Source organism: Pristiophorus japonicus, chromosome 13, assembly GCF_044704955.1.
Source record: "Pristiophorus japonicus isolate sPriJap1 chromosome 13, sPriJap1.hap1, whole genome shotgun sequence".
Classification (NCBI taxonomy): Eukaryota; Metazoa; Chordata; class Chondrichthyes; family Pristiophoridae; genus Pristiophorus; species Pristiophorus japonicus.
The window spans coordinates 106,994,051-107,021,143 of record NC_091989.1 but is presented as its reverse complement, the minus strand read 5'-3'; the positions used below and the strand labels follow the sequence as shown (position 1 = coordinate 107,021,143).

Below are 27,093 nucleotides of genomic sequence, written 5' to 3'. Positions count from 1 at the left end.
CTCAACCATTTTTCCTGGCAACCCATTCAAGCTGTTAATCATCCTCTATAAAAATAAATACTTTGTGCTGTGTGCTCTTAACATGCTGTCTTGTACTGCTAGCTTGGCACATCTGAAAGTATTGTTCCAGGTTTGTCCTTTCTATTTCATTAAGTATCTGATATACCTCTATAAAGGCCTTTCTGGGAAACTGAAGAACCCTCGCTTTGCAAGTCATTTCTCCTGGATCTTTGCTCTGGCACCGGTGATCAACTTGTTGCAGTTCTCCGCATTGCCTTTAGGGCCTGCATGGTTCTCTTATGTTGAGATGATCAGATTTGTACATAGAATTATAGAATTGCTTAGCACAGAACAAGGCCATTCAGCATATTTGCCTGTGCCAGGTCTATGAAAGATATATTGGCTTACTCCCAATCTCCCTCCCTTTCCCCATACCCTTTTACATAGTTCAGGCGTGGCCTGACCAGAATACTGTACAGCTTTAATGTGATTTCTGGAGATTTGAACTCAGCTAGTTTGGCAATACAACTCAGTATCCTGTTCGCTTTGTTTATTGGTTTCTCACAGTGTCTGGACACAATGAATGACGAGTTGACTAACACCCCCGGTCCCATTCAGCTTCCTCTTTGGCAGGTTCTATCCCACGCATGAAATCGGCGTGCCTCTGTTTTTACTTCTAGTATGCAGTACCTTGCATTTTTATAATTGAACTTAATTTGCCACTGGTCAGCTCATATCAATATCCTGTTGAAGTCTTTTTTATAAGATCTTGGCAGCCTCCTTTGATTCCGCACCCCTCTCTGGCTCCAAATTTAAGTACCTTTCACTAAGACTATATGAATCCAGGTCATTTATGTATACTAGGAACAGAAGATGCCCCGGCATGGTCACTGTGGCATACCACTTTATGGGGCCAATTTTGATCAAGGCCTCCACCCACCCAAGTGCCACCCAGATGGCCGCCGAGGTACCGGATGATACTTTGGGCGGGATATTTATCGCCGAGGTCCCTCAAAGGTCGGCGGGCGACAAATGGATGATGTACGCCGCCAATCTAGGCAGCAGCGAGCAGGAGGTCTCATTCTCGGCAGCAGAGGCTCTTGCTGCCCAAGTGCCGTCGAGGATGGAGTTGGGCCCACGGAGAGTCAAGCAGCTGAAAAAAATTCATCAGTAAAAAATAAAACAACTATCGGAAGACCTTCAGGGGATCCCATCCAGGTAAGTCGCCGTGGAAAAAAGTCTATAAAATATTCACTAACCTTTTTTTCAGGTTCTTCATATTTATCGTCGGGGAGAGACCAGCCTCCAGCCAGCGGTCCACACCCGTTCTCCCGCCGACTCCCGCCCACATCAATATGGGAGCTCGGCGGGCGGGAGGTCAGTTGCGCCACTCGGCCGTCCACTGACGTCAGCGAGCGGTTCCCCGGTGGCTCTCCCCTCCCGCCCGCTCCAGGCCACCTCGAAAGTGGCACTGGGCGGATCTTCCAGAGGAATGTCAGCGGTAGTGGGCAGTGAGTTGATGAATATCGGCCCCAATATCTCTCAACCTAGTTTCACTTATTATTACCCTCTGCTTCCTTCCCTCTAGATAGTTATTCATCCATGTCTGGGACTTCGCTTGATATATACTGACTTTAGTTTTTAAATATCTCTATCATGTTGTACATTATCAAAGGCCATTTGGTAGTCAAGGTACACAATAGCTGTGATGTTGGACTGGCAGACCTTATGCTGCAGTTACTCACTCACTAGGTGAACCTGATGACCTAATATAATCTTTGGTTTCACTAACTCAGTGAGCCTCATGACCCAGTGGAATGTGTCTGGAACATATCCAGTCATCTGACATGAAAGCCTTCTAGATGGAAAGAGATAGCAGAAAGGCTAACAATAAGACGAGGGTCCCAAATTAGGATGTACACTAAGGGTTGTGCAATAGTCCGGAAACTGATGAAGGGCTCCTGGTACAAGTCTAGTATTATGATCTTAGACAGTCCCTCGAATCGAGGATGACTTGCTTCCATGTCAAAAAGTTCACAGGTGTTTCAATGAAGGACCTAAAATTCCAGGTACGAACTAAACCTTGAAGGGTGGAAGATGCCTGTGCTTGGATTTTTTTTAACGTGTGGTGGCCGTTGCACACCAGCCACCACACGGGCTTGACAGAGCTAGGTCTTGGTCCAGTGTCAAGGATTAACCAAGACAACTGGAGACCAGCTCTGCTGCACGGACCTAGTGCGCGCACATATAGCAGTGTGGGCTGGCCCGTGCTGCCCCTGGCCCTCGCCACTTCTGGGCCCCAAACTCATGCCTCTCCTGGGCCCCGATCACGTCTCTCTACAATCTTTCGCCGCTCCTTCGCCCGACCTCGCCGCTCCTGCAGTTCCTGCCCACGCTCCAATCACCGACCTGGACCTTGATGACGTCCCTTTTCACTGCCATTGCTCTCCTGCTCCAGAACGTGCTGCTCCCTGGAGTGGTATACTGACACGCTGTTCCTCCCGCTCCCTGGCCTGCTCCGATGGTGCTCGTAGGCCGGGAGCTGCTCAGCCTGCTGGGCCAGGCCACCATGCTGCTCCCATATTTTGCAGTGGTGTATACAAACTTTATTGAGTCAGAATCCATGTCACTATTCCATATTCAATTTTGAATACTTTGGCTGAGATTTTCCTCTTCAGTGACTGTGCAAGTAGGAGATTCTCTTCTGCCATTGGGATTCAGGAACAGTGGTGGACAGAATAGAGGGAGCTTTACTCAGCATCTAACCCATGCTGACACCAGACCATTGAAGTGGAAAAATATTCCTTTCTTTTAATATTCCTTCCTTTAAGCCTGACATCCTCAGCTTGATGAGCACAAAAATGCACCAAAGTATCAGCAGTACCTCTGGTTTCGCAAGGCTGGTCCTCTGGACACAGCAGGCTGATTGATCTGGTCTCAACACTTAAAGTACGGAGAGAATAGTCTGGACACTGAAGTCCAGATTTTGTGACGGGTATTATTTCAATGCCAGCATTTATCCGCTTAAAATAAATGGGTTAATGTTGATGAGCAAATAACACTGATCAGAAAATCTAGGGTTAATAGTGTGAATATTTAGCAGATTACTAACCTGTATTTGTATTTATCAATATATTGCATTGCAGAAGTGAGGTGTCTGTGTTTCTATCTCTTAATGTGCCTGGGCAGTGGTGGATGCAGTCTAGCTCTGTCCTGTATATTTGCAAGAGAAGACGCAAGGAGAATATTAAATTAGAACAGTTGAACATAAGAACACAAGTAATAGGAGCAGGAGTAGACCATACGGCCCCTCGAGCCTGCTCTGCCATTCAATGAGATCATGGCTGATCGTTGACCTCAATTCCACTTACCCACCCGATCTCCATATCCCTTGATTTCCTTAGAGCCCAAAAATCAATTGATCACAGCCTTGAATATACTCAATGACTGAGCATCCACAGTCTTCTGGGGCAGTGAATTCCAAAGATTCACAACTGAGTTAAGAAATTTTTCCTTATCTCAGTCTTAAATGGCCGACCCCTTATCCTGAGTCTATGCACTCTAGTTCTAGACTCTCCAGTCAGGGGAAACAACCTCTCAGCATCTACCTTGTCAAGCCCTCTCAGAATCTTATATGTTTCAATGAGATCACCTCTCATGCTTCTAACACCAGAGATTATAGGCCCATTCTACTCGATCTCTCATCCCTGGCATCAATCGAGTGAACCTTCGTTGCACCGCTTTTAAAGCAAACTATGGTCTCCATTGTTCAGATGAATTTGCAGTGATGCATTGTGAGTGAGAGTTTACTGAAGCTAATGGTTTCACTTCCTGTCAAAGAGCTTATCGTTGCTAGTCTTAGCAGCTCTTTGTGAAGGTCCTGTACAGGGAACATCTTTGAAGTGGAAATCCAATGGCAAGCTGCCACCCAGCAAGCTGGCTGCTATTCCAGGTCCTCAGCCAGTTTCTGCACAAGAGGTGTCTGTTGAAAGACCTTAGCATTGTGAGTCCTTGCAAAATAATAGAATTCTAAATTTTACACAAGACATTTGACATCCACAATGGGGAATACATTTCCAATCTGGAAAGATATTCTGGGGAACAGGCAGAAATGGTGACAGCACCATATCCTTGATTAGCAAGTGACCTCAGCAATAGGGTAGCTTTTAGTGATTTTTAAATTTTACTTCAATAATATACGTTATTCATAGAATGTTGTCAAAATACATTACATTACTTTTCAAGGTACATTACAATACAATCCACAAATCATGTTACATATAGCACTATACAGATGAATGCAGTACATGGTACTCTATTTACAGAAATAGATTGCAAGTACATTTACATTAAAAGCATTTTCTACATCATAGAAGGGGGATTTTTACACTGGTTCCAGCCCCCCCCCCTCAGTGTACACTGGCGGGAGGGTCTGAGACTGTGGCCTTCGCCATTGTGCCTTTGCGCCAGCTGCACCAAGCTTCAGTGCGTCCCTCAGCACGTAGTCCTGGACCTTGGAATGTACCAGTCTGCAACACTCGGTCGTGGACAGCTCTTTGCTCTGGAAGACCAGCAAGTTTCGGGCAGACCAAAGGCATCTTGTGCAAAGTTAAAGCACTTGGGATTGGGGGTAGTGTGCTGACATGGATTGAGAACTGGTTGTCAGACAGGAAGCAAAGAGTAGGAGTAAATGGGTACTTTTCAGAATGGCAGGCAGTGACTCGTGGGGTACCGCAAGGTTCTGTGCTGGGGCCCCAGCTGTTTACATTGTACATTAATGATTTAGACGAGGGGATTAAATGTAGTATCTCCAAATTTGCGGATGACACTAAGTTGGGTGGCAGTGTGAGCTGCGTGGAGGATGCTATGAGGCTGCAGAGCGACTTGGATAGGTTAGATGAGTGGGCAAATGCATGGCAGATGAAGTATAATGTGGATAAATGTGAGGTTATTCACTTTGGTGGTAAAAACAGAGAGATAGACTATTATCTGAATGGTGACAGATTAGGAAAAGGGGAGGTGCAACGAGACCTGGGTGTCATGGTACATCAGTCATTGAAAGTTGGCATGCAGGTACAGCAGGCGGTTAAGAAAGCAAATGGCATGTTGGCCTTCATAGCGAGGGGATTTGAGTACAGGGGCAGGGAGGTGTTGCTACAGTTGTACAGGGCCTTGGTGAGGCCACACCTGGAGTATTGTGTACAGTTTTGGTCTCCTGACTTGAGGAAGGACATTCTTGCTATTGGGGGAGTGCAGCGAAGGTTCACCAGACTGATTCCCGGGATGGCGGGACTGACCTATCAAGAAAGACTGGATCAACTGGGCTTGTATTCACTGGAGTTCAGAAGAATGAGAGGGGACCTCATAGAAACGTTTAAAATTCTGATGGGTTCAGACAGGTTAGATGCAGGAAGAATGTTCCTAATGTTGGGGAAGTCCAGAACCAGGGGTCACAGTCTAAGGATAAGGGGTAAGCCATTTAGGACCGAGATGAGGAGAAACTTCTTCACTCAGAGAGTGGTGAACCTGTGGAATTCTCTACCACAGAAAGTTGTTGAGGCCAATTCACTAAATATATTCAAAAAAGAGTTAGATGAAGTCCTTACTACTAGGGGGATCAAGGGGTATGGCGAGAAAGCAGGAATGGGATACTGAAGTTGCATGTTCAGCCATGAACTTATTGAATGGCGGTGCAAGCTAGAAGGGCCGAATGGCCTACTCCTGCACCTATTTTCTATGTTTCTATCTTTCCCAGAGTTGATGGTCCTCCAGCAGCAGTTGATGTCTGTCTCGGTGTGTGTCCCTGGGAACAGTCCATAGAGCACAGAGTCCTGTGTTACCGAACTGCTCGGGATGAACCTCGACAGCAACCACTGCATCTCTTTCCAGACCTTTTTTGCAAAAGCGCATTCCAGAAGGAGATGGATGAGGGTCTCGTCCCCAGCGTAGCCGACTCGAGGACAGTGTGCGGTGGTGCTGAGACGCCTGCTATGCAGGAAGGATCTGATGGGGAGGGGCCTTTTCACCACCAGCCAAGCTACGTGTTGGTGCTTGTTTGAAGGCTCTGGCGATGAGGCATTCTGTCAAATGACTTTGACAGTCTGCTGGTGAAACCACCCGACAGGATCCACCATCTCCTTTTTCCGTAGGGTCTCAAGGACCTTATGTGCCGACCACTCCTTTATGGCCTTGTGGTCAAAGGTATTTTTCTGCACAAACTTTTCTACGAAGGACAGGTTGTCCGGCACGGTCAAACTGAATGGAGTGTTCCATGCCAGCGTGGCCAGACCCATCCTTCGCAACACCGGGGACAGATTGAACCTCAGCACGTCGTGACACTTGGTGTTTGCATATTGAGGTTCTATGCACAGCTTGATGCAGCCGCACACAAAGGTGGCCATCAGGCTGAGGGTGACGTTGGGTACGTCCTTTCCCCCTTTATCCGGAGATTTGTACATCGTATTCCTGCGGACACTGTCCATTTTCAATCTCCACATAAAGTGGGTGACAGCTCGGGTGGCTGTGGCAGTGCAGGGCGGCGTATGGGCCAGAATTGCGCCACGTACAGCAATACCGAGAGCGCATCGCACCTGATGACCAGTTTCTTGCCCGCAATCGATAGCGAGTGCTGCTCCCACAATCCCAGTTTCTGCTTCACCTTTGCGACACGCTCCTCCCAGTTGTTGGTGCACGCCCCGGCCATTCCGAACCATATTCCCAGCACCTTCACGTAATCTGACTGACCGTGGAGAAGACAAAAGATCGGTCGGACCAGCTCCCAAAGAGAACTGGCTTTCGCTCCCGAGGTCAGTTTAAACTGGTCGCAGATGCTCAGCAATCTGAGAACCAATGGCAGATCCGAGCAAATATGGCGACATACAGGGAGGCCTTGGCCTGAGCGCCTCCGCTGCCTGGGCTCGTCACTCCTCTAATGCCCACATCCTTTCTGATGGACTCAGCAAAAGGTTCGATACAACACACGAACAAGACAGAGGAGAGAGGACAGCCTTGCCTGACTCCAGATTTGATCGGGAAGTTTATTAGAACTGCGCTACTGATGGCAGTGCAGAGGGACCTGGGGGTTCTTGTGCATGAAACACAAAAAGTTAGTATGCAGGTACAGCAAGTGATCAGGAAGGCAAATGGAATGTTGGCCTTTATTGCAAGGGGAATAGAGTATAAAAGCAGAGAAGTCCTGCTACAACTGTATAGGATATTGGTGAGACCACAGCTAGAGTACTGCATACAGTTTTGGTCTCCTTATTTAAAGAGGGATATACTTGCATTGGAGGCAGTTCAGAGAATGTTCACTAGGTTGATTCCTGAGATGAAGGGGTTGACTTATGAAGAAAGGTTGAGCAGGTTGGACCTATACTCATTGGCGTTTAGAAGAATGAGAGGTGATCTTATTGAAACATGAAAGATACTGAGGGGGCTCGACAAGGTAGATGCAGAGAGGATGTTTCCACTTGTGGGGGAATCTAGAACTAGGGACCATAGTTTCAGAATAAGGAGTCTCCCATTTAGAACTGAAATGAGGAGGAATTTCTTCTCTGTGGTAAATCTGTGGAATTCTCTGTCCCAGAGAGCTGTGGAGGCTGGGTCATTGAATATATTTAAGGTGGAGATAGACAGATTTTTGAGTGATAAGGGAGTAAAGGGTATGGAGACCGGGCAGGGAAGTGAAGCTGAATCCATGATCAGATCAGCCATGATCTTATTAAATGGCGGAGCAGGCTCAAGGGGACAGGTGGCCTACTCTTGCTCCTATTTCTTAAGTTCTTATGTTCTCCTCGGTTAGCTGCCATCCTGTATGCAAATCTCTCTTATCTGATTGGCATTAGGCCGCAGCCAGCATTGTGATCCACCAATAGCAGAGAGAGTGCTTTTCAGAGTGCATAAGGCCGGAGCCAGACAAACTGGAAAAGCAAGTGTCGCAATTCAGGTCAATTAGCATAAGAACAATTGATCTTAGCCAAAAGGCCGAGAAGCTTTTAGTGATGATCAATATGTGCCTATTGAATGCAACTTTTTTCTCTTGAGTTGGCTGCTCTGATGCTGGAGGTGGGCAGTTATAAACCCTGATTGCAGGCTTTGGTGAGGATGTGGATGACAAAGGGCTCTGTATGTATACAGCGTCAGCTTTGTGATGGCGATGGCGAACACCCTCTGCGTAAAGTGCTGCTGATTAGAAAAGCTGCTGTTGTTTAAAGATTTCTTTATGCTTCCGTGTAACCCTGAGAGCAATTGAGACACTGCACAGACTGCTTTGACAGGAAAAGCAAAAAGTGAGTGAAACAATAGTACAGAGGAAATTCAGTCAGAGAGGTTATATTTAATCAGCTATACACAGAGCCACTGTATGAGTTAGCTGCTCATGTCCAAGTGAAGGATTCAAGTTAACTAATCAGGTTATGTCATAAAGAGAAACAAAAACAGAGAATGCTGGAAGCACTCAATAGGTCAGCCAGTATCTGTGGAGAGACTGGACAAGACCTTTTGCATATGTAGATTCCCATTTTGAATCTGCAAGCTGTTGTATCTGATGACAGAATGCCCAGGGGCTGCTCACCTTTTAACACACTGCGATATGTCTTGGCTAATCCTTGCCACTGGACAAGACCTAGCTCTGTCAAGCCCGTGTGGTGGCTGGTGTGCAGCGGCCACCACACGTTAAAAAAATCCACGCACAGGCATCTTCCACCCTTCAACATGCAGTTCGGGACCTGGGATATTAGGTACTTCATTGAAACACCTATGAACTCATTGAACACATCCCTTTTTGGCGTGGAAGCAAGTCATCCTCGATTCGAGGGTCCGCCTAAGAAGAAGATGAAAGAATCCAGCCCAAAATAGTTTGACATTCAATTGTCTGAATTCTTAAATGTTTACAACCAGATATACCACTGCATGAAATTTCATCATAATGATGACTGTCATCGGACTTGGGTACAGAATGGCCTCATTCTTTCCTTTCTACGCTGTACAAGCTTTTAAAAGTCAAGCTTGACATCATCTAATTACTACTTCCTGATTTATCACACCTTTGTTTCTCTTTTCAAGCTTAGTGGTTCTGTATTGTAGGTCTTAGTCCCTATCTTAGCTTTCTCAATATAAATGTGTCAAGACGGATCACCATTTCACCAGAGTCTTTTCAGGTCATGGCAAGTGAGACATGGCAATGCAGTGCTCAAGCCTTTGTTTCTTATTTTATGATTAAGGAAACGTTACAGAAATAGCAGCAAAACAACTACGTACGCAGTAAGATTTAGAGACAGATTGGCCTTCGTTCCCAGGGCCCTCCACCAATCATTGTCTTCAATGCTCCTTACGCTTTTAGGCTGAGCATAGACAGATCAAGGCTGATTCTATAATCCCGCACTCCCAGTGAATAGCTCTACACACAAGGGGCTAGATCTTGACTCTGTGCGATAGTATACAATCGATGATAAAAAGTCGGCAGCACTGCAATCTAAAATAAAAATTGGGAGAGATGTAAAACGAGCTGCTAATTCGCTATCCCCCATTTCACACAATTGTACAAAGTGAAGATCTATACCAAGGATGGTGATTTGGAAAATTGTCATTGCAATGTTGTAGCCCGATCTCAGACCCACACTTCAGGCTGTGGGTGCAGACTACCCCCTGTCACGTTTCAGGCTCCAGCCTTGGAAATGCCATGAAGATGATGACCTGCTCAGGAGGTCAGCAAGAGAGTGTTTAATTCCTTTTAGTACTTAAATTAAATACCCGCTGTCTGATATATTTCCCATAAACATTCAGAAAAAGGTCATTGGAGTATTTGTCCAAAGTGACAAGACCCTAAAACTTTCATTCCCACATGTGAGTTTTGTATGGAATTGAACTGTGTGTTACCAGGTCTTATACCAATCAGGATTATGTCATTTGAATTACTTTTTCCTTGTCCATGCTTGAAACATTCTCTTCAGGCTAAACCCACATCCCAAAACCATGCAGTCACCAGTCCATGGTGTACTCAAACTGAACCACAAAGGAACAGAGCAAACCATTAAACCTTCCCCATTACCACTTTACTTCATTAGTGTTTTAACTTCTGATACAAACAGGGGGTGTTGAATGAAGATCTGTGGGTTATAACTCGTAGCTCACTTGTAGTGCTGACCATAACTCATTTATGATTTTATTTGAGTTATCAGATGAACCCATTCACAGGATCTAACCCATATCTTACAGCTCCTCTCCTATATCTTTCATTTACTCTCATTATAGAACTGGTAAATACTATTTTGGTAAAGTCTGCTTTTAGCTGTTTATTTCTGTCGTAGAATATTCTAGAAGTGTTCATCAATAGAAATTGCCAACTAGTCACAGGTGTGGCTACAACAACATTGTTTGAGCCATATGCACTAATATTTGTAGAAAACACCTCCAGATAAGTATATTTAATTTATGTATATTTACTTAACAAACATCTACCACTATTCAGCAACCCAGGAAGTACAGGACTCGCAACGATCATAAAACATTTGCACACTCTGCTTTGCATCTTACAATTTTACCATCAAACTCACAAAAAGATTAAAGCACACATGCATACACCATGTGAATATGAGTGGTGAGATCACATGCCCGATGGCAGCGTCTGTTAATCCTTTTTTATTTGCTAATTAGAAATGCATTTAGCCACATCTGGATTCCCAATTAACCACATGTGGCTAATGGCTAACATATTGAACATGAACTGTTATAGAAGGTATTTCGAGGACTTGAGGCCCATTACATTCAGATGCTAGATAGCTTGAGCATTCCCAAATTATATTAGGCTGGTTAAAATTCCTCATTAGTATGACCTTTTCTGTTTGCACATACTTTGCTTATCTTTTTATAGAATATTCTGCCCATTTTTATGTAGACCTGATGGTCTATAGAAAACTCCAAAATTACCTCTGCATCCTTTGCAGTACAGATACACACTATCTCATTGGAAAACCTATCTTACAAGATGGGTATACTTTACTTCCCAGGTGTACCTGACATTTTGACCTACTCCACCTCCTTTCCTGTCTAGTCTGCCCTTTCTGATGATACTGTTTGTTATATCATCATCATCATAGGCAGTCCCTTGGAGTCGAGGAACACTTGCTTCCGCTCTAAAAGTGAGTTCTCAGGTGACTGAACAGTCCAATACGGGAATTACAGTTTCTGTCACCGTGGGGCAGACAGTGGTTAAAGAAAAGGGTGGGTGGGGAGTCTGGTTTGCTGCATGCTGTCTATGCTTGGTTTCTGCTTGTTTTCGGCGGTGGGACTCAAGGTGCTCAGCGCCGTCCCGGATGCTCTTCCTCCACTTTGGGTGGTCTTGGGCCAGGGATTCCCAGGGGTCGATGCGGATGTTGCACTTTGTCAAGGAGGCTTTGAGGGTATCCTTGAAGCATTTTTTCTGCCCACCTGGAGCTTGCTTGCCGTGTCAAAGCTCCACGTAGAGCGCTTGCTTTGGGAGTCTCGTTTCGGGCATGGGGACGATGTGGCTCGCCCAATGGAGCTGATCGAGTGTAGTCAATGGTTCGATGCTGGGGATGTTGGCTTGAGCAAGAACACTGACGTTGGTGCGTCTATCCTCCCAGTAGATTTGCAGGATCTTGTGGAGGCAGTGCTGGTGGTACTTCTCCAGCGCTTTGAGGTGTCTGCTGTATATAGTCCACGTCTCTGAGCCGTACAGGAGGGCGGTTATCACTACTGCCCTGTAGACCATGTTTGTTATACTCCTCCCTTCACTAGGGGTTTAACCCATCTTGCTGAGATTCCTATACACCACAGTTCCTAACTGTCACACCAGCGTTGTATTCGGTCATCTTGTTGCAAATGCCTTTAGCATTCATAATTAAACACTTTAATGGGCTCTTCTCTTGCAGTAATTAGCGATCTCTCTTCTCTCCCTTCTTAATAATAACTGCTGAATGCATCATTCATGGTGACTGCTGACCCATCTCTGCACTCTCCTTGTGATTACTGACCACCCTCCTCTGCTCTGTTCCCCTGATGCTGCAATTTCTTTTTGTTGCAAAATGGGAAATGGAAGTAAATAATGGAGAGGTTGACATCCATTACATCTGTCCCCAGCTGATACAAAACGTTTGAGAATTCACAATTCTAATCAGCTGGAATAGCTGTAAAAATAAAAAGTATGAATTTTTCTGATACATACATTTTTTTTTAACAAAGAAAAATCTCAGTTCAGTTGTTACAAGTTCTCAGATTTATGGGGGAAAGCGAGCAAGTTGATTTTATTAGCTTTTTTCGCTGCAGCATTCTCCGACTTCTCAATTTCATGGTTGCAGACAGTTATGTGCTTCATTATTTTGGCAAGGAATAATGGCCAAGAGCCAGTCTTCCAATAAGTTAGTATGAGAAGGATTTGATCTCTTTGATGGGCTGTATTTGGAGTTGGGTGGGGTGGGGTGGGGGTGGGGTTGTTGAAGGTTGCGAATGATCTCAGAATTTGGCTGAAATTCCTGTGGACTACAATTATAATCTGCAACAATAATAAATGCTGAGCTAGTTGCCGACCATAAGGGGGGAAAAAGTAATCCCACAGGCACCAACCCCTCCACAAGGAGCACAGCTGGCTGACTTGATGGCGCAGTCAATGTAATGGATCTCAGACATTTTGTGAAAGGAATAAAGTATTATTTATGCTAAATAACATAAAAAGGAAACAAATATATACTTATTTGAACAAGTCCAGACTTCAGATACTACCAATAAATCGTATCTGGGAGCATCCCAGAGGTTAGAAAATGTTTCTCTTCTGAAGACCAGAATAGATTTGTTGGTGCCCAATACTTATCTCTCCAGATTTAAATTCATCCACAAAGCTCTTGTGTTACATTTACCACTTTTAATTGAATTTGTTAAAGTATTTTTTACCAAGCAAATCCGTTATATCACTCCCTCAAATACCAGCGAGTTTGACATTTTAATGAAGAGATTTTAATGCTCCTTCTGGACCAACATTTTCTGGGGGAACTATTAGTGATACAGGTAGAGACATGTGATAAAAAATAAATTCTGACGCCTGACTATATAAAATGGTGCGGTTCATCCCAGTAGAGTGGCAGAGAGGGTAGCTGGATGTTTTGAGGATGTGATTACCAAGGCTTCAATTTGCAGTAGTATTTACAGACATGTAAGTACATGCCCTTGTGTTTTCCTGTCATTTTAACTTTTCCCTCACTTGTAGGTGATCCACAGGGAAGCAGCTCACATTTGCAGCTCTGACCCCAGGATTGCTGTCTCCTTTAAGAGCCACTTGCACCAAAATGTGGGCTCAATCAAAATAGGAAACAGGCTGTGAAGTATGGGCAAAGACCCTGTCAGGAGCAATCGTTGCTATAATGGCAGATAATGAAATTGAGAGTTTTCAGCTCAAAGAGATGATCAGACCTACATGTCAAAGTTGCCACCCTTGCTGAAGGATCTTCTCCCTCTCAAAGTATGTCCTTGTTAGATAACCACAGCAACTACTGTCCTTGTTTACAAATCCCTCCATGGCCTCACCCCTCCCTATCTCTAATCTATTTCAGCCTCACAACCCCCCGAGATATCTGCGCTCCTCAAAATCTACCCTCTTGAACATCCCTGATTATAACTGCTCAATCATCGGTATTAGTGCCTTCAGCAGCCTGGGCCCTAAGCTCTGGAACTCCCTCCCTAAACCTCTCTGTCTTTCTACCTCTTTCTGTCATGTATGTATGTTTGGGTTTACTAGCCACCAGGTGGCGCCACTGTCGGAGGTCATTGGGCTGTGCGCACGAGTGTGCGGCCCAGATATAAAAGGCCAGCCATCTTGTAATGTGATCACTTCGGGCCCTAATAAAGTAGAGCCAGGTTTGTACCTGTTCGGAGTTTACAGTGTTCAGTCGTTTGAGTTATTGCATATACAACATTTGGCGATGAGGTAACAAGAACCTTCGCATGCAAAAATGAGAATAATTGGAATTCTGGAGTGATTCATGGAGGGAGAAGATTGGGCAGACTTTGTAGCCCGCTTGAACCAGTACTTCATGGCCAACAAAATGGTGGAAGAAGCAGACGTAGTTCGGCACCGGGCGATCCTCCTCACGGTTTGCGGTCCGAAAATCTATGGACTCATAAAGAATCTCCTCTCGTCCTTAAGTCCAACGGACAAGGACTATGAAACATTGTATGCTCTGGTATGTGACCATCTCAAACCAGATGAAGACATTATCATCTCAAGATATCGTTCTGAGGACCAGGATGTATCAGAATTTGTTGCTGACCTAAGACATCTAGCTGGACCATGTAAGTTCTAAACTGCGTTGGCAGACTTGCTGCGGGACTTCTTTGTAATCAGCATCTCCCACGAGGTGATCCTGCATGAGCTACTGGTGGCAGAGATGCTGGATTTGAGCAAGGCCGTCATGATTGCCCAATCATGCATGACGAAGGGCAAAAGCTTAAAGCAGATATCATTGAAAATTCGGAACTCGGCAACTACTGTAAACAAGATACTATCGTCGTTTGACAGAGCTGCATATGCCTACCTGACTGCGTACGCGAAACCTGTGGCTGCTCAAAGTCCGCCAACGGAAATTAATTCGATATCACCGTGTTGGCGTTGTGGGGGAAATCATCGGCATCATCAGTGTCGGTTTAAACAGTATATTTGTAAAGGCTGTTCGAGAGTGGGGCAACTCCAGCGCATGGACTGTATTCGTTCCTAACAAAGAGCCAACCGATAATGATTAATATAAAACTTAATGGTGTGCCGGTATCGATGGAATTGGACATGGGTGTGAGTCAATCAATAATGAGCCAGAGGACATTCGACAGGCTGTGGGATACTAAGGCTGTGAGGCCTAAGCTGAGTCCAGTCAATGCCAAATTGTGTACGTACATTAAAGAACTCATAACGGTAATTGGCAGTGCAGTAATCAAGGTGTCGTATGATAGTGCGGTTTACGATTTACCGTTATGGATTGTTCCAGGCAATGGTCCAACGCTGTTTGGCAGGAACTGGTTAGAAAAAATCAAATGGAACTGGAACGAGATCAAAGCATTTTCATCGGAGGAGGATATTCTATGTGCTCAAGTGCTGGGCAAGTTTGCCTTGCTATTTGAACCAGGCATTGGCAATTTCATGGGAACTAACGTGCAGACCCACGTGGACTCGGATGCAAGACCCGTCCATCATATAGCTCGGGCAGTTCCGTACATGATTAGGGAGAAGGTCGAAATCGAACTGGACAGACTCCAGTGTGAAGGGATCACATGACTGGTCGAATTTAACGATTGGGCCAACCCCATTGTTCCCGTGTTGAAAAGTGATGGCACTGTCAGGATTTGTGGAGAATCAACTGAGTTTCGAAACAGGATCAATATCCATTACTGAAGGCTGATGACCTGTTTGCAACGCTAGCCGGGGGGAAGTCATTCACAAAACTGGATCTGACGTCAGCGTACATGACACAGGAGCTGGTCGACATGTTGAAGAAACTTACGTGCATCAACACTCATAAAGGACTGTTTATCTACAACAGATGCCCTTTTGGAATTCGCTACAGCCATATTTCAGAGGAACATGGAGAGTCTACTGAAGTCCGTCCCCAGTGTTCCAAGATGACATACTGGTCACAGGTCATGATTCTGCTGAACATCTGAACAAACTGGAAGAGGTTCTACATCGTCTGGACAAAGTGGGACTCAGACTGAAACACGTGAAGTGCGTCTTCATGGCACTGAAAGTCAAATTCCTGGGCAGGAAAATTGCTGCTGATGGTCTCAGGCCTATGGACTCGAAAACCAAGGCCATCAAAAATGCACTCAAGCCTCAAAATGTGACGGAGTTGCATTTATTCCTTGGTCTACTCAACTACTTCGGTAATTTCTTACCTAGATTGAGCACCTTATTAGAGCCACTGGACATGTTGCTAAGCAAAGGCGACAACTGGGTTTGGGGTGCGTCTCAAGATAGAGCTTTTGAGAAAGCTACTAATCTGCTTTGCTCTAACAAGCTGCTGGTACATTATGATCCATGTAAGCATCTAGTATTGGCCTGTGATGCTTCGTCATATGGAGTTGGTTGCGTGCTTCAACAAGCTAATGATTCGGGCAAATTACAACCTGTTGCATATGCTTCAAAAAGTTTGTCAAAGGCGGAAAGAGCCTACAGCATGGAAGAGAAAGAAGCATTAGCCAGTGTGTATGGGGTTAAAAAGATGCATCAGTACCTGTTTGGTCTTCGGTTTGAACTGGAAACAGATCACAAGCCACTCATTTCGTTGTTTTCGGAAAACAAAGGTATCAATACCAATGCATCTTCCTGTATCCAGAGTGGGCGCTGACATTATCTGCCTATGATTATGTCATTCGCCATCGACCTGGCACTGAGAATTGTGCCGATTCATTGAGCCATCTGCCATTGCCCACACCGGAGGTGGAAACGCCATAACCTGCAGACTTACTGTTAGTCATGGATGCTTTTGAAAGTGAAGGAACCTCTGTCACGGCCCAACAAGTTAAGACCTGGATCAGCTAAGACCCGATATTATCAATTGTGAAACGCTGTATCCTTTGTGGTTATTAGTCTGCCATATCCAAGCAAATCTGTGAGGAGACCAAACCTTACATCGATCGCAAAGACGAACTATTCATTCAATCAGATTTTATACTGTGGGGTAATCGTGTTGTTATGCTCAAGAAAGCCAGAGAGAAATTTGTGCATGATCTACACAGCACGCATCCCGGTATTGTCATGATGAAAGCCATTGCCAGGTCTCATGTATGATGGCCTGGAATTGACTCTGATTTGGAATCACGTGTGTATCAGTGCAACACTTGCATGCAGCATAGTAAAGCACCAGCGGAATTGTTGCTGAGTCTGTGGTCATGGCCATCTAAACCATGGTCCAGGATCCACATCGACTTTGCAGGTCCCTTCCTGGGAATGATATTCTTAGTTGTGGTGGATGCTTATTCCAAGTGGATAGAGTGTACAATCATGTCATCCAGTACATCCACAGCTACCATTGAGAGCCTTGTGTCATGTTTGCTACGCATGGTCTGCCTGACACCATTGTAAGCGACAACGGATCTTGCTTCACCAGTATGGAGTTTCAAGAGTTCATGAAACTCAATGGTATCAAACATGTGAGGTCAGCACCATTCAAACCCACATCTAATGGACAAGCATATCGTGTGGTTCAAACCATCAAGCAGAGTATGAAACATGTAACTCAAGGTTCACTGCAAACTTGCTTGTCACGCATATTGCTTAGTTACAGGACAAGACCCCATATGCATACCGGGGTCTCCCCTGCTGAACTATTGATGAAGAGTGGTCTCAAGACCAGGCTCTGTCTTGTCCACCCCGACTTGAATAATCATGTCGAACACAGACATCAAAGTCAGCAAGGGTATCATGATCGCACTACTGTGTCACGCGACATTTCTATCAATGATCCTGTGTGTGTACTGAATTATGGTCAAGGTTCACCGCTACTGTTACGGCCAAGGAGGGTAACAGAGTGTTTATCGTTAAGCTCAAGAATGGGCAGACATGCAGGAAACATATCGATCAGATAAAGCTGCGGCACATGGATGAACCGGAACACTCTGAAGAAGACACAATCAGTGACCACCCAATCGGATATAAAAGGGGTCAGAGGGTCTAGTAAGAAGGAGGAACTGAGGGAAATCCTTATTAGTCGGGAAATTGTGTTGGGGAAATTGATGGGATTGAAGGCCGATAAATCCCCAGGGCCTGATAGTCTGCATCCCAGAGTACTTAAGGAGGTGGCCTTGGAAATAGCGGATGCATTGACAGTCATTTTCCAACATCCCATAGACTCTGGATCAGTTCCTATGGAGTGGAGGGTAGCCAATGTAACCCCACTTTTTAAAACAGGAGGGAGAGACAAAACAGGGAATTATAGACCGGTCAGCATGACATCGGTAGTGGTAAAATGATGCAAGCAATTATTAAGGATGTCATAGCAGCGCATTTGGAAAGAGGTGACATGATAGGTCCAAGTCAGCATGGATTTGTAAAAGGGAAATCAGGCTTGACAAATCTTCTGGAATTTTTTGAGGATATTTCCAGTAGAGTGGACAAGGGGGAACCAGTTGATGTGGTTTATTTGGACTTTCAGAAGGCTTTTGACAAGGTCCCACACAAGAGATTAATGTGCAAAGTTAAAGCACATGGGATTGGGGGTAGTGTGCTGACGTGGATTGAGAACTGGTTGTCAGACAGGAAGCAAAGAGTAGGAGTAAATGGGTACTTTTCAGAATGGCAGGCAGTGATTAGTGGGGTACCGCAAGGTTCTGTGCTGGGGCCCCAGCTGTTTACATTGTACATTAATGATTTAGACGAGGGGATTAAATGTAGTATCTCCAAATTCGCGGATGACACTAAGTTGGGTGGCAGTGTGAGCTGCGAGGAGGATGCTATGAGGCTGCAGAGTGACTTAGATAGGTTAGATGAGTGGGAAAATGCATGGCAGATGAAGTACATTGTGGATAAATGTGAGGTTATCCACTTTGGTGGTAAAAACAGAGAGACAGACTATTATCTGAATGGTGACAGATTAGGAAAAGGGGAGGTGCAACGAGACCTGGGTGTCATGGTACATCAGTCATTGAAGGTTGTTTTTTCCCTTTCCAGGATATTATGATTTTACTCTGAAATGGTTTTTTTGTGGCGATTTGCAGATATCTGTGGTCTGTGAATGAATAGTGAGCATGAGAGACACAGGCGGACCTGAACTACAGCATCAGCAGTTGGACATATTTTTGTGAGACATGATTGACACTGATCATGACGATATTGGTGGGCACACTGCTGTAAGGCTCATGGTCGGCACTGCTATTGTGTTGATCATTATGAGCGTCTTTAGAGATGATAGTAGGATTCAAATATGATCAATCCACCAGTCTAACTTGGCAAACTGATTTTTATTGCTAGTTGTGTTACAGATACAGCAGGCGGTTAAGAAAGCAAATGGCATGTTGGCCTTCATAGCGAGGGGATTTGAGTACAGGGGCAGGGAGGTGTACAGTTGTACAGGGCCTTGGTGAGGCCACACCTGGAGTATTGTGTACAGTTTTGGTCTCCTAACTTGAGGAAGGACATTCTTTCTATTGAGGGAGTGCAGCGAAGGTTCACCAGATGGATTCCCGGAATGGCGGGACTGACATATCAAGAAAGACTGGATCAACTGGGCTTGTATTCACTGGAGTTCAGAAGAATGAGAGGGGATCTCATAGAAACGTTTAAAATTCTGACGGGTTTAGACAGGTTAGATGCAGGAAGAATGTTCCCAATGTTGGGGAAGTCCAGAACCAGGGGTCACAGTCTAAGGATAAGGGGTAAGCCATTTAGGACCGAGATGAGGAGAAACTTCTTCACCCAGAGAGTGGTGAACCTGTGGAATTCTCTACCACAGAAAGTTGTTGAGGCCAATTCACTAAATATATTCAAAAGGAGTTAGATGTAGTCCTTACTACTAGGGGGATCAAGGGGTATGGCGAGAAAGCAGGAATGGGGTACTGAAGTTGCATGTTCAGCCATGAACTCATTGAATGGTGGTGCAGGCTCGAAGGGCCGAATGGCCTATTCCTGCACCTATTTTCTATGTTTCTATGTTTCTACCCTCAGTCATCAGATGACTCCGCTCTTATCAATGAATCTGGGCTTTCAATCACTGATATGGTCAATGAATCTAGACTTTCAATCCCTGACATGGTCATTGCAACTCCCATCAGATCGGCTACCCAGCCCCCAGTCATAACAGACTCAGATCGCTCGCGTAAAGCTGGAGTTGAACTGAGACGTTCAACTTGGGAACGGAAAGCCCCGGACCGTCTCAATTTGTAAAAAGACCGTTACTAATATCTTAAAGGGGGATATTGTCATGTGTGTATGCTTGGCTTTACTAGCCACCAAGTGGCGCCACTGTCAGAGGTCATTGGGCTGTGCGCACGTGTGAGCGGCCCAGGTATAAAAGGCCAGCCATCTTGTAATGTGATCACTTCGGGCCCGAATAAAGTAGAGCCAGGTTTGCACCTGTTCGGAGTTTACAGTATTCAGTCGTTCGAGCTATTACATACACAACACTTTCCTTCTTTAAGACTCTCCTTAAAACCTACCTCTTTAACCAAGCTTTTGGTCATCTGCCGTAATTTCTTTTTATCTGGCTTGGTGTCAAATTTATCTGTTTTGTCTCATAACATCCCATTTCCTCCTCTCTCTCCCTCCCACACACCTGGTGGTTCTCAGTTGAGATCATATTTGTTTTTTCTGCACTGTTGCTGTAATGTTATTTTTTCCCTTTCCAGGATATTATGATTTTACTCTGAAATGTTTTTTTGTGGTGATTTGCAGATATCTGTGGTCTGTGAATGAATAGTGAGCATGAGAGACACAGGCAGACCTGAACTACAGCATCAGCAGCTGGACATATTTTTGTGAGACATGATTGACACTGATCATGACGATATTGGTGGGCACACTGCTGTAAGGCTCATGGTCGGCACTGCTATTGTGTTGATCATTATGAGCGTCTTTAGAGATGATAGTAGGATTCAAATATGATCAATCCACCAGTCTAACTTGGCAAACTGATTTTTATTGCTAGTTGTGTTACAGATACATACATGAGTGAATAATTTGATTGCACTCTCTTGGTCTTTGTTTATGTTTCAGTCCTGGCTTCAGTCGTATGGATACATCCCTCAAGGTGGTTTACGAATGTCCACGATGAGATCAGCGCAGACACTTTCCAATGCCATCGCCAACATGCAGAGGTTCTATGGAATCCAAGTAACTGGGGAACTTGATGAAAACACAAAAGTGTAAGAGCTTGTTTGAAAATTATTCAGGGCTAAAAATTGCGGAGCATCCTGTTTGGGCTGATAACTTTTCAGAGAGTATGAAAGTATCGGCAGGCAAACAAGAATGTTTACCCCTGGGAACTTTTGCTTTAACACTCCAAGAGGAAGTGGAGCGCTAAATCAAGTGCTATCACTTCCCCTAGAGGCTAACGTCAGTGAGAGGGGCAGTCGTGGCTGAGCACTGAGCAATGTTCCGTGCCGCGCAGCCGTCTTTGGAGGTGTCATGTATGTAACCTCTATGTAACACCACTGTAATACTGTATATACTTAAGCAATGCACACCTTGACCACAGGGGGTGAACTTGTGGGAGACATTCCTTACCTGGTCATCCAGGTATATAAAGGGAGGTCCCATGCAGGGTCATCACTTCTTGGTCCTGTGAATAAATGTTCAAGTTATAGAGTGACCTTTTCCATAGAATGTGCCTCGTGTGGGTTTTGTGCCATTGAGTAAGGATATTACATTGGCGACGAGAAACGGGAATCAACGACCCACGAGAATGGCCACCGGTAGCACAGAGGAACGGTACTGTGTTGGTGAGGACTGGGACGATTTCATTGAGAGGCTCCAGCAAAGCTTTGTCATGAATGAATGGCTGTGAGATGCAGCGGCCGACAAGCGTAGGGCCCATCTGCTGACCAGCTGCGGACCTAAGACTTACGTGCTCATGAAGGACCTACTAGCACCCGAAAGCTGGCGAACAAAACCTTTGAAGAGCTGAGCAAACTAATCGGTGAGCACCTCAAACTGGCAAGCAGCATACACATGGCCCGACACAGATTCTATACCCACCGATGTCATGAAGGACAGAGCACACCGGACTTTGTTGCGGACCTCTGGCGTTTGATCAGCCTCTTTGAGTTCACAGATGCCTGCAGGGGGGAGATGTTAAGGGACTTCTTTATTGAGGGCATCGGTCATGCGGGGATTTCCCGAAAGTTAATTGAGACCAAGGACTTGACTTTGGAAGCGGCGGCGTTGATGGCTCAGACTTTCATGGCAGGGGAGGAGGAAACCAAAATAATATACGCGTGCAATTCTGCCTCCAACGCGGCGGGGGATCAGGGAGTCAATATCATAAACGTGACTCAGAGCGCCACAGGCAAGCAAGGGCAGTTCGACACACCCCAGGCAGCAATAGACCCCAGAGTAGGTTTCCAACAGAGACAATGGCAGGCTGAACATACATTACCCCATCACAGTGGACAATGCGGTCCGGGACGGGGCCATTGACATCCACTAACAGGGTACTCAAGGGCAGGCAAAGGGACAATCAGCGAGGAATGCCGGGTCATAGCTCCTTTGTTCACAACAATGGGAATCTCAGCTCATACTGGAGGTGTGGGGGCAAACACTCTGCCAGGACTTGCAGGTTTCAACAATTTGTCTGCAGAAATTGCAACCTCGGTGGCCATTTAGCTCGAATGTGCAGGAAGCCTGTAACCAGGTTAATTTACAAGGCGGATGGACCAGAAAAGGGGTCTGTGAGGCAGGATGACTCTTGGGGCAAATCAATGGAAGCTGAAGTTCAGCGGGTTCATGTGGCAAACATTCACAGCTCATATACCAAAACGCCACCAATGATGATGAAGGTTTTATTAAACGGCATCCCTGTACGCATGGAGCTGGACACGGGGGCCAGGCAGTCACTCATGAGCGTTCAACAGTTCGAAAAGCTATGGCCACTCAAAGCCAGTAGACCCAAACTAGAACGCATTGAGACACAACTACGGATGTATACCAAAGAAATCATTCCAGTACTAGGCAGTGCTATGTTGGCGGTCACACACAATGGATCATTGAACCGGCTGCCGCTCTGGATTGTCCCGGGCAATGGTCCCGCACTGTTGGGATGGAGCTGGTTAGCTGAGATGAACTGGAAATGGGGGGATGTGCACGCAATGTCGTCTGTGGAGCGAAGTTCGTGCTCACAAGTCCGACAACAATTTGATTCACTATTCAAAGGTACCAAAGTAGTGATACGCATTACCCCGGATGCCAGACCAGTGCACCACAAAGCCAGAGTGGTGCCGTATGTGATGCGGGAGAAAATTGATAGCGAATTGAACCGTTTGCTGAGAGAGGGTATCATCTTGCCCATTGAATTCAGCGACTGGGCGAGCCCCATCGTTCCCATCCTAAAAGCGGATGGTTCTGTCAGGATCTGTGGCGACTACAAGGCCACGATCAATCGGGTGTCCCTACAAGACCAATACCCGCTCCCGAGAGCGGAGGATCTTTTCGCCACGCTGGCAGGCGGCAAGCTGTTTACCAAGTTGGATCTCACTTCAGCCTACATGACCGAAGAACTGGCCGACGAGTCTAAACTACTGACCACCATCACTACGTTGTTCGTTTACAACAGGTGCCCGTTTGGCATTTGATCAGCGGCCGCGATTTTTCAAAGAAACATGGAAAGCCTGCTTAAATCCATTCCTGGAACGATCGTATTGCAGGATGACATCCTCATCACGGGTTGAGAAACCGAGGAATGCCTCCACAACCTGGAGGAGGTGCTACACCGACTGGACCGGGTAGACCTGCGACTAAAGAAGTCCAAGTATGTGTTTTTGGCTCCTGAGGTTGAGTTCCTGGGCAGGAGGGTTACTGCAGATGGGATTCGGCCCACCAAATCCAAATCAGAGGCGATTCGACGAGCACCCAGGCCTGGCAACACATCGGAGTTGCGTTCATTTCTGGGACTCTTGAACTATTTCGGGAACTTTCTGCCGAACTTAAGCACATTGTTGGAGCCGCTTCACGTACTCCTGCGTAAGGATTGTGATTAGTTTTGGGGGTACTGTCAAGAATGGGCTTTCAATCGGGCGCGGAACCTACTTTGTTCAAATAAGTTATTGACCCTGAACGACCCCTGTAAGAAATTGGTTCTGACATGTGATGCATCGTCCTATGGGGTTGGGTGCGTGTTGCAGCAGAGTAATGCTGAGGGCCAACTACAAGCTGTGCCTTATGCTTCCAGGTCGCTCTCTCAAGCAGAACGGGGATATGGGATGGTTGAGAAGGAGGCACTCGCATGTGTCTATGGTGTAAAAAAAATGCATCAGTACCTTTTTGGCAGAAGGTTCGAATTAGAAACGGTCCCATAAGTCATTAACATCCCTGTTATCAGACAGCAAGGCTGTCAATGCCAATTCGTCAGCCCGCATACAGCGATGGGCTCTCACGCTGGCTGCTTATGACTACTCCATCCGGCACCGGCCTGGCACCGAAAATTGCGCTGACGCACTCAGCAGGCTTCCACTGGCCACCACCGAGGGGGCAGCGGAACAAAGCGCTGAGATGGTCATGGCTGTTGATGCCTTTGACAGCGCAGGCTCCCCCATCACAGCCCGCCAGATCAAAATCAGTTTAAACAGAGATCCCCTCCTATTTCTGATTAAGAAATGTGTCCTGACTGGGGATTGGGCGCCCGCACACGGAGCATGCCCTGAGGAGGTCAGACTGTTTCACAGGCGGATGGATGAGCTCTCCATCCAAGCTGACTGCCTACTATGGGGCAGCCGGGTAGTCATGCCCCAGAGGGGCAGGGAGGCATTCATCAGGGAACTCCACAGCGAGCATCCAGGCATCGTTCTGATGAAGGCCACTGCCCGGTCACATGTTTGGTGGCTGGGAATTGATTCAGACCTGGAACACTGTGTTCGCAGGTGCACGAAGTGTGCCCAGCTGGGTAAGGCCCCAGGGAGGCCTCGCTCAGCCCGTGGCCCTGGCCATGAAGACTACGCGGGCCCGTTCATGTGAAAAATGTTTCTCATTGTGGTAAATGCGTGCTTGAAATGGATCAAGTGCATCATTTTGAATTTGTGCATGACATCCATCACTGTGGAGAGTCTATGTGCGGTCTTTGCAACCCGCGGCTTGCCGGACATCCTTGTTAGCGATAATGGCCTATGTTTCACAAGCTACGAATTCCGGGAGTTCATGTTGGGCAATGGCATCAACCATGTCAGGACAGCACCGTTCAAGCCGGCCTCCAATGGCCAGGCGGAACGTGCGGTCCAAATCATTAAACAAGGCATGCTCAGGATTCAAGTACCCTCCCTTTAATGCCGCCTATCGCGCCTCCTGCTGGCCTATAGGTCCTGACCGCACTCGCTCACAGGGGTCCCGCCCACTGAGCTACTTATGAAATGAACACTCAAAACTCAGTTGTCCCTCATTCACCCAGTCTTGACCGACATAGTTGAGGGCAAGCGCCAGTTCCAAAACGAGTTCCATGACCGAAATTCAAGGGGGAGATGTATAGAAATAAATGACCCCGTATTTGTCCTCAATCATGCCGTGGGGACCAAATGGCTTGAGGGTACTGTAATAGACAAAGAGGGGAACAGGGTCATCGTGGTTAAACTTAACAATGGGCAGATATGCCGTAAGCATCTGGACCAAGTAAAAAAAAGGTTCAGCATAGACACTGAGGAACCCGAGGAAGATCATGAGCTGGTGCTCACACTATCGCCAGTGAACGAGCAACAAGAACATTCAGCAGCATGCACAGTCCCTGCGGTCAGCCCGGACAGGCCGGAATCACCACAGGTGACAGGCACTCACGCCAAGGCTCAACAACCAGAGCCCCAACTGCGGCGCTCCACGAGGGAGTGTAGACCACCTGAAAGACTTAACCTATGATCCCAATAAGATTTTGGGGGGAGGTGATGTCATGTATGCAACCTCTATGTAACACCACTACAATACTGTATATACTTAAGCAATGCACACCTTGACCACAGGTGGTGAACTTGTGGGAGACACTCCTTACCTGGTCATCGAGGTATATAAAGGGAGGTCCCACACAGGGTCATCACGTCATGGTCCTGTGAATAAAGGTTCAGGTAGAGTGACCTTGTCCATAGAATGTGCCTCGTGTGGGTTTTGTGCCATTGAGTAAGGACATTACAGGAGGCCCCTGCCCTCGCTTAAAGGGAAGGGCCAGTGTTGGTGTGATTCAATATTCATCCTATCTCTGTGGGGCCATGGGAACTGCGCTACGTGCATAACAGCCCAAAGCACTCTTAAGAGAGTGCAGGGCTGAGGAATCGTGGAGTCAAACCAAATCAGGAGGCACCAGACTGGAGAGAGAAATACATTTTGCCCTACCTGACCACCACTGCCTTTTAGTCGCGTTCTCCAAGGGGCCAGCCGAGGTGACAACGCCTCCTGTAGCTGCCGTTGTTGACGCCCGGCGATGCTGCAGGGAACGGGAGCGAATATCACATCCGAGGCAGGAGCTAATGGGGTGCTCCACACCGGATGACATCAAGATCAACTGGACACAAGAGAGCGAGGCGGTAAGTGTTGGAACCAGCGCAAAACTGCCAGGGGAGTTCGTGAGCATCAGTGAATTCGTCACGTCCGGTCGGTAACCCCTCAGCGCCCCATTATCGCCCCCAGCAGGTGCAAACCAGGCCAATTTCTCCCCCTCAGTCTCAGAGCAGACTCCGCACAACACTCAGATGCACATAGCCTCAACAAAACATTACAGACAAGAGATTTGAACAGTGCTAAAGATTTGACGAGTATCTCAGTACAGCACCCTCCCCTTACTGTGTGGCACACTTGACATTCTCCAGCATCACATGACATCAGTAAGATAAGAACATAAGAAAGAATGACATAAGAAAATGCCATTTGACCTATCAAGCCAACTCCGTCAACGGGCTGTATCCATTTTGCCCTTACATGGACACTGCGCTACCCATTCAGTCTCCTCAAAGAAAATTCTGGATAAATACTTCCGAATCCTCAAAGCCAATCAAGCAAAATTTCAGGGCACAAAATTCCTGGAGCTGGAGAGGGTATGTCACAGTTACACAAGAGGGGACGGGAGGGCAGAATGTGGGCCTGATCCCGGAGCTGCCTGGGTTCTGCCTCTTTTGGACCAGACCTTTAAATCCCACTCTGGAATCAGGCTGTGGGCAGAGCTTACACATGTTCCCCTACAGCAAGAGTGTAGGTAGTATAGAGGGCTTCCGAGGAAATTCCTCCCTTTACACCCTTGAAGTGTCTCAGTGGAACTGTACCCAGTTGAAACCTTGCATGAGACTATTTGGGGACTTCTAAAAGCTTCAAACCCTCACTAGTGTAAGTTAATTGATCCCAGAAATGATCAATTACTTTCTCTAGTTGGAGTTGCTCTATTGGGAGCTGAGGAGTTTTAAAAAAACAAAAAATGCAGTGAATTT

General features: G+C 46.3%; 1 protein-coding gene across 1 annotated transcript in view; it reads left to right on the top strand.

The window, feature by feature from the left end:
* The window catches only part of LOC139278740 (matrix metalloproteinase-15-like), a 92,825-nt gene that overhangs the window by 31,832 nt on the left and 33,900 nt on the right, over positions 1-27,093 (top strand). Inside the window, exon 2 of the mRNA XM_070897832.1 lies at positions 20,705-20,853. Coding sequence (XP_070753933.1) covers positions 20,705-20,853 — 149 coding nt within the window. The remainder of the gene's footprint in view (positions 1-20,704; positions 20,854-27,093) is intronic.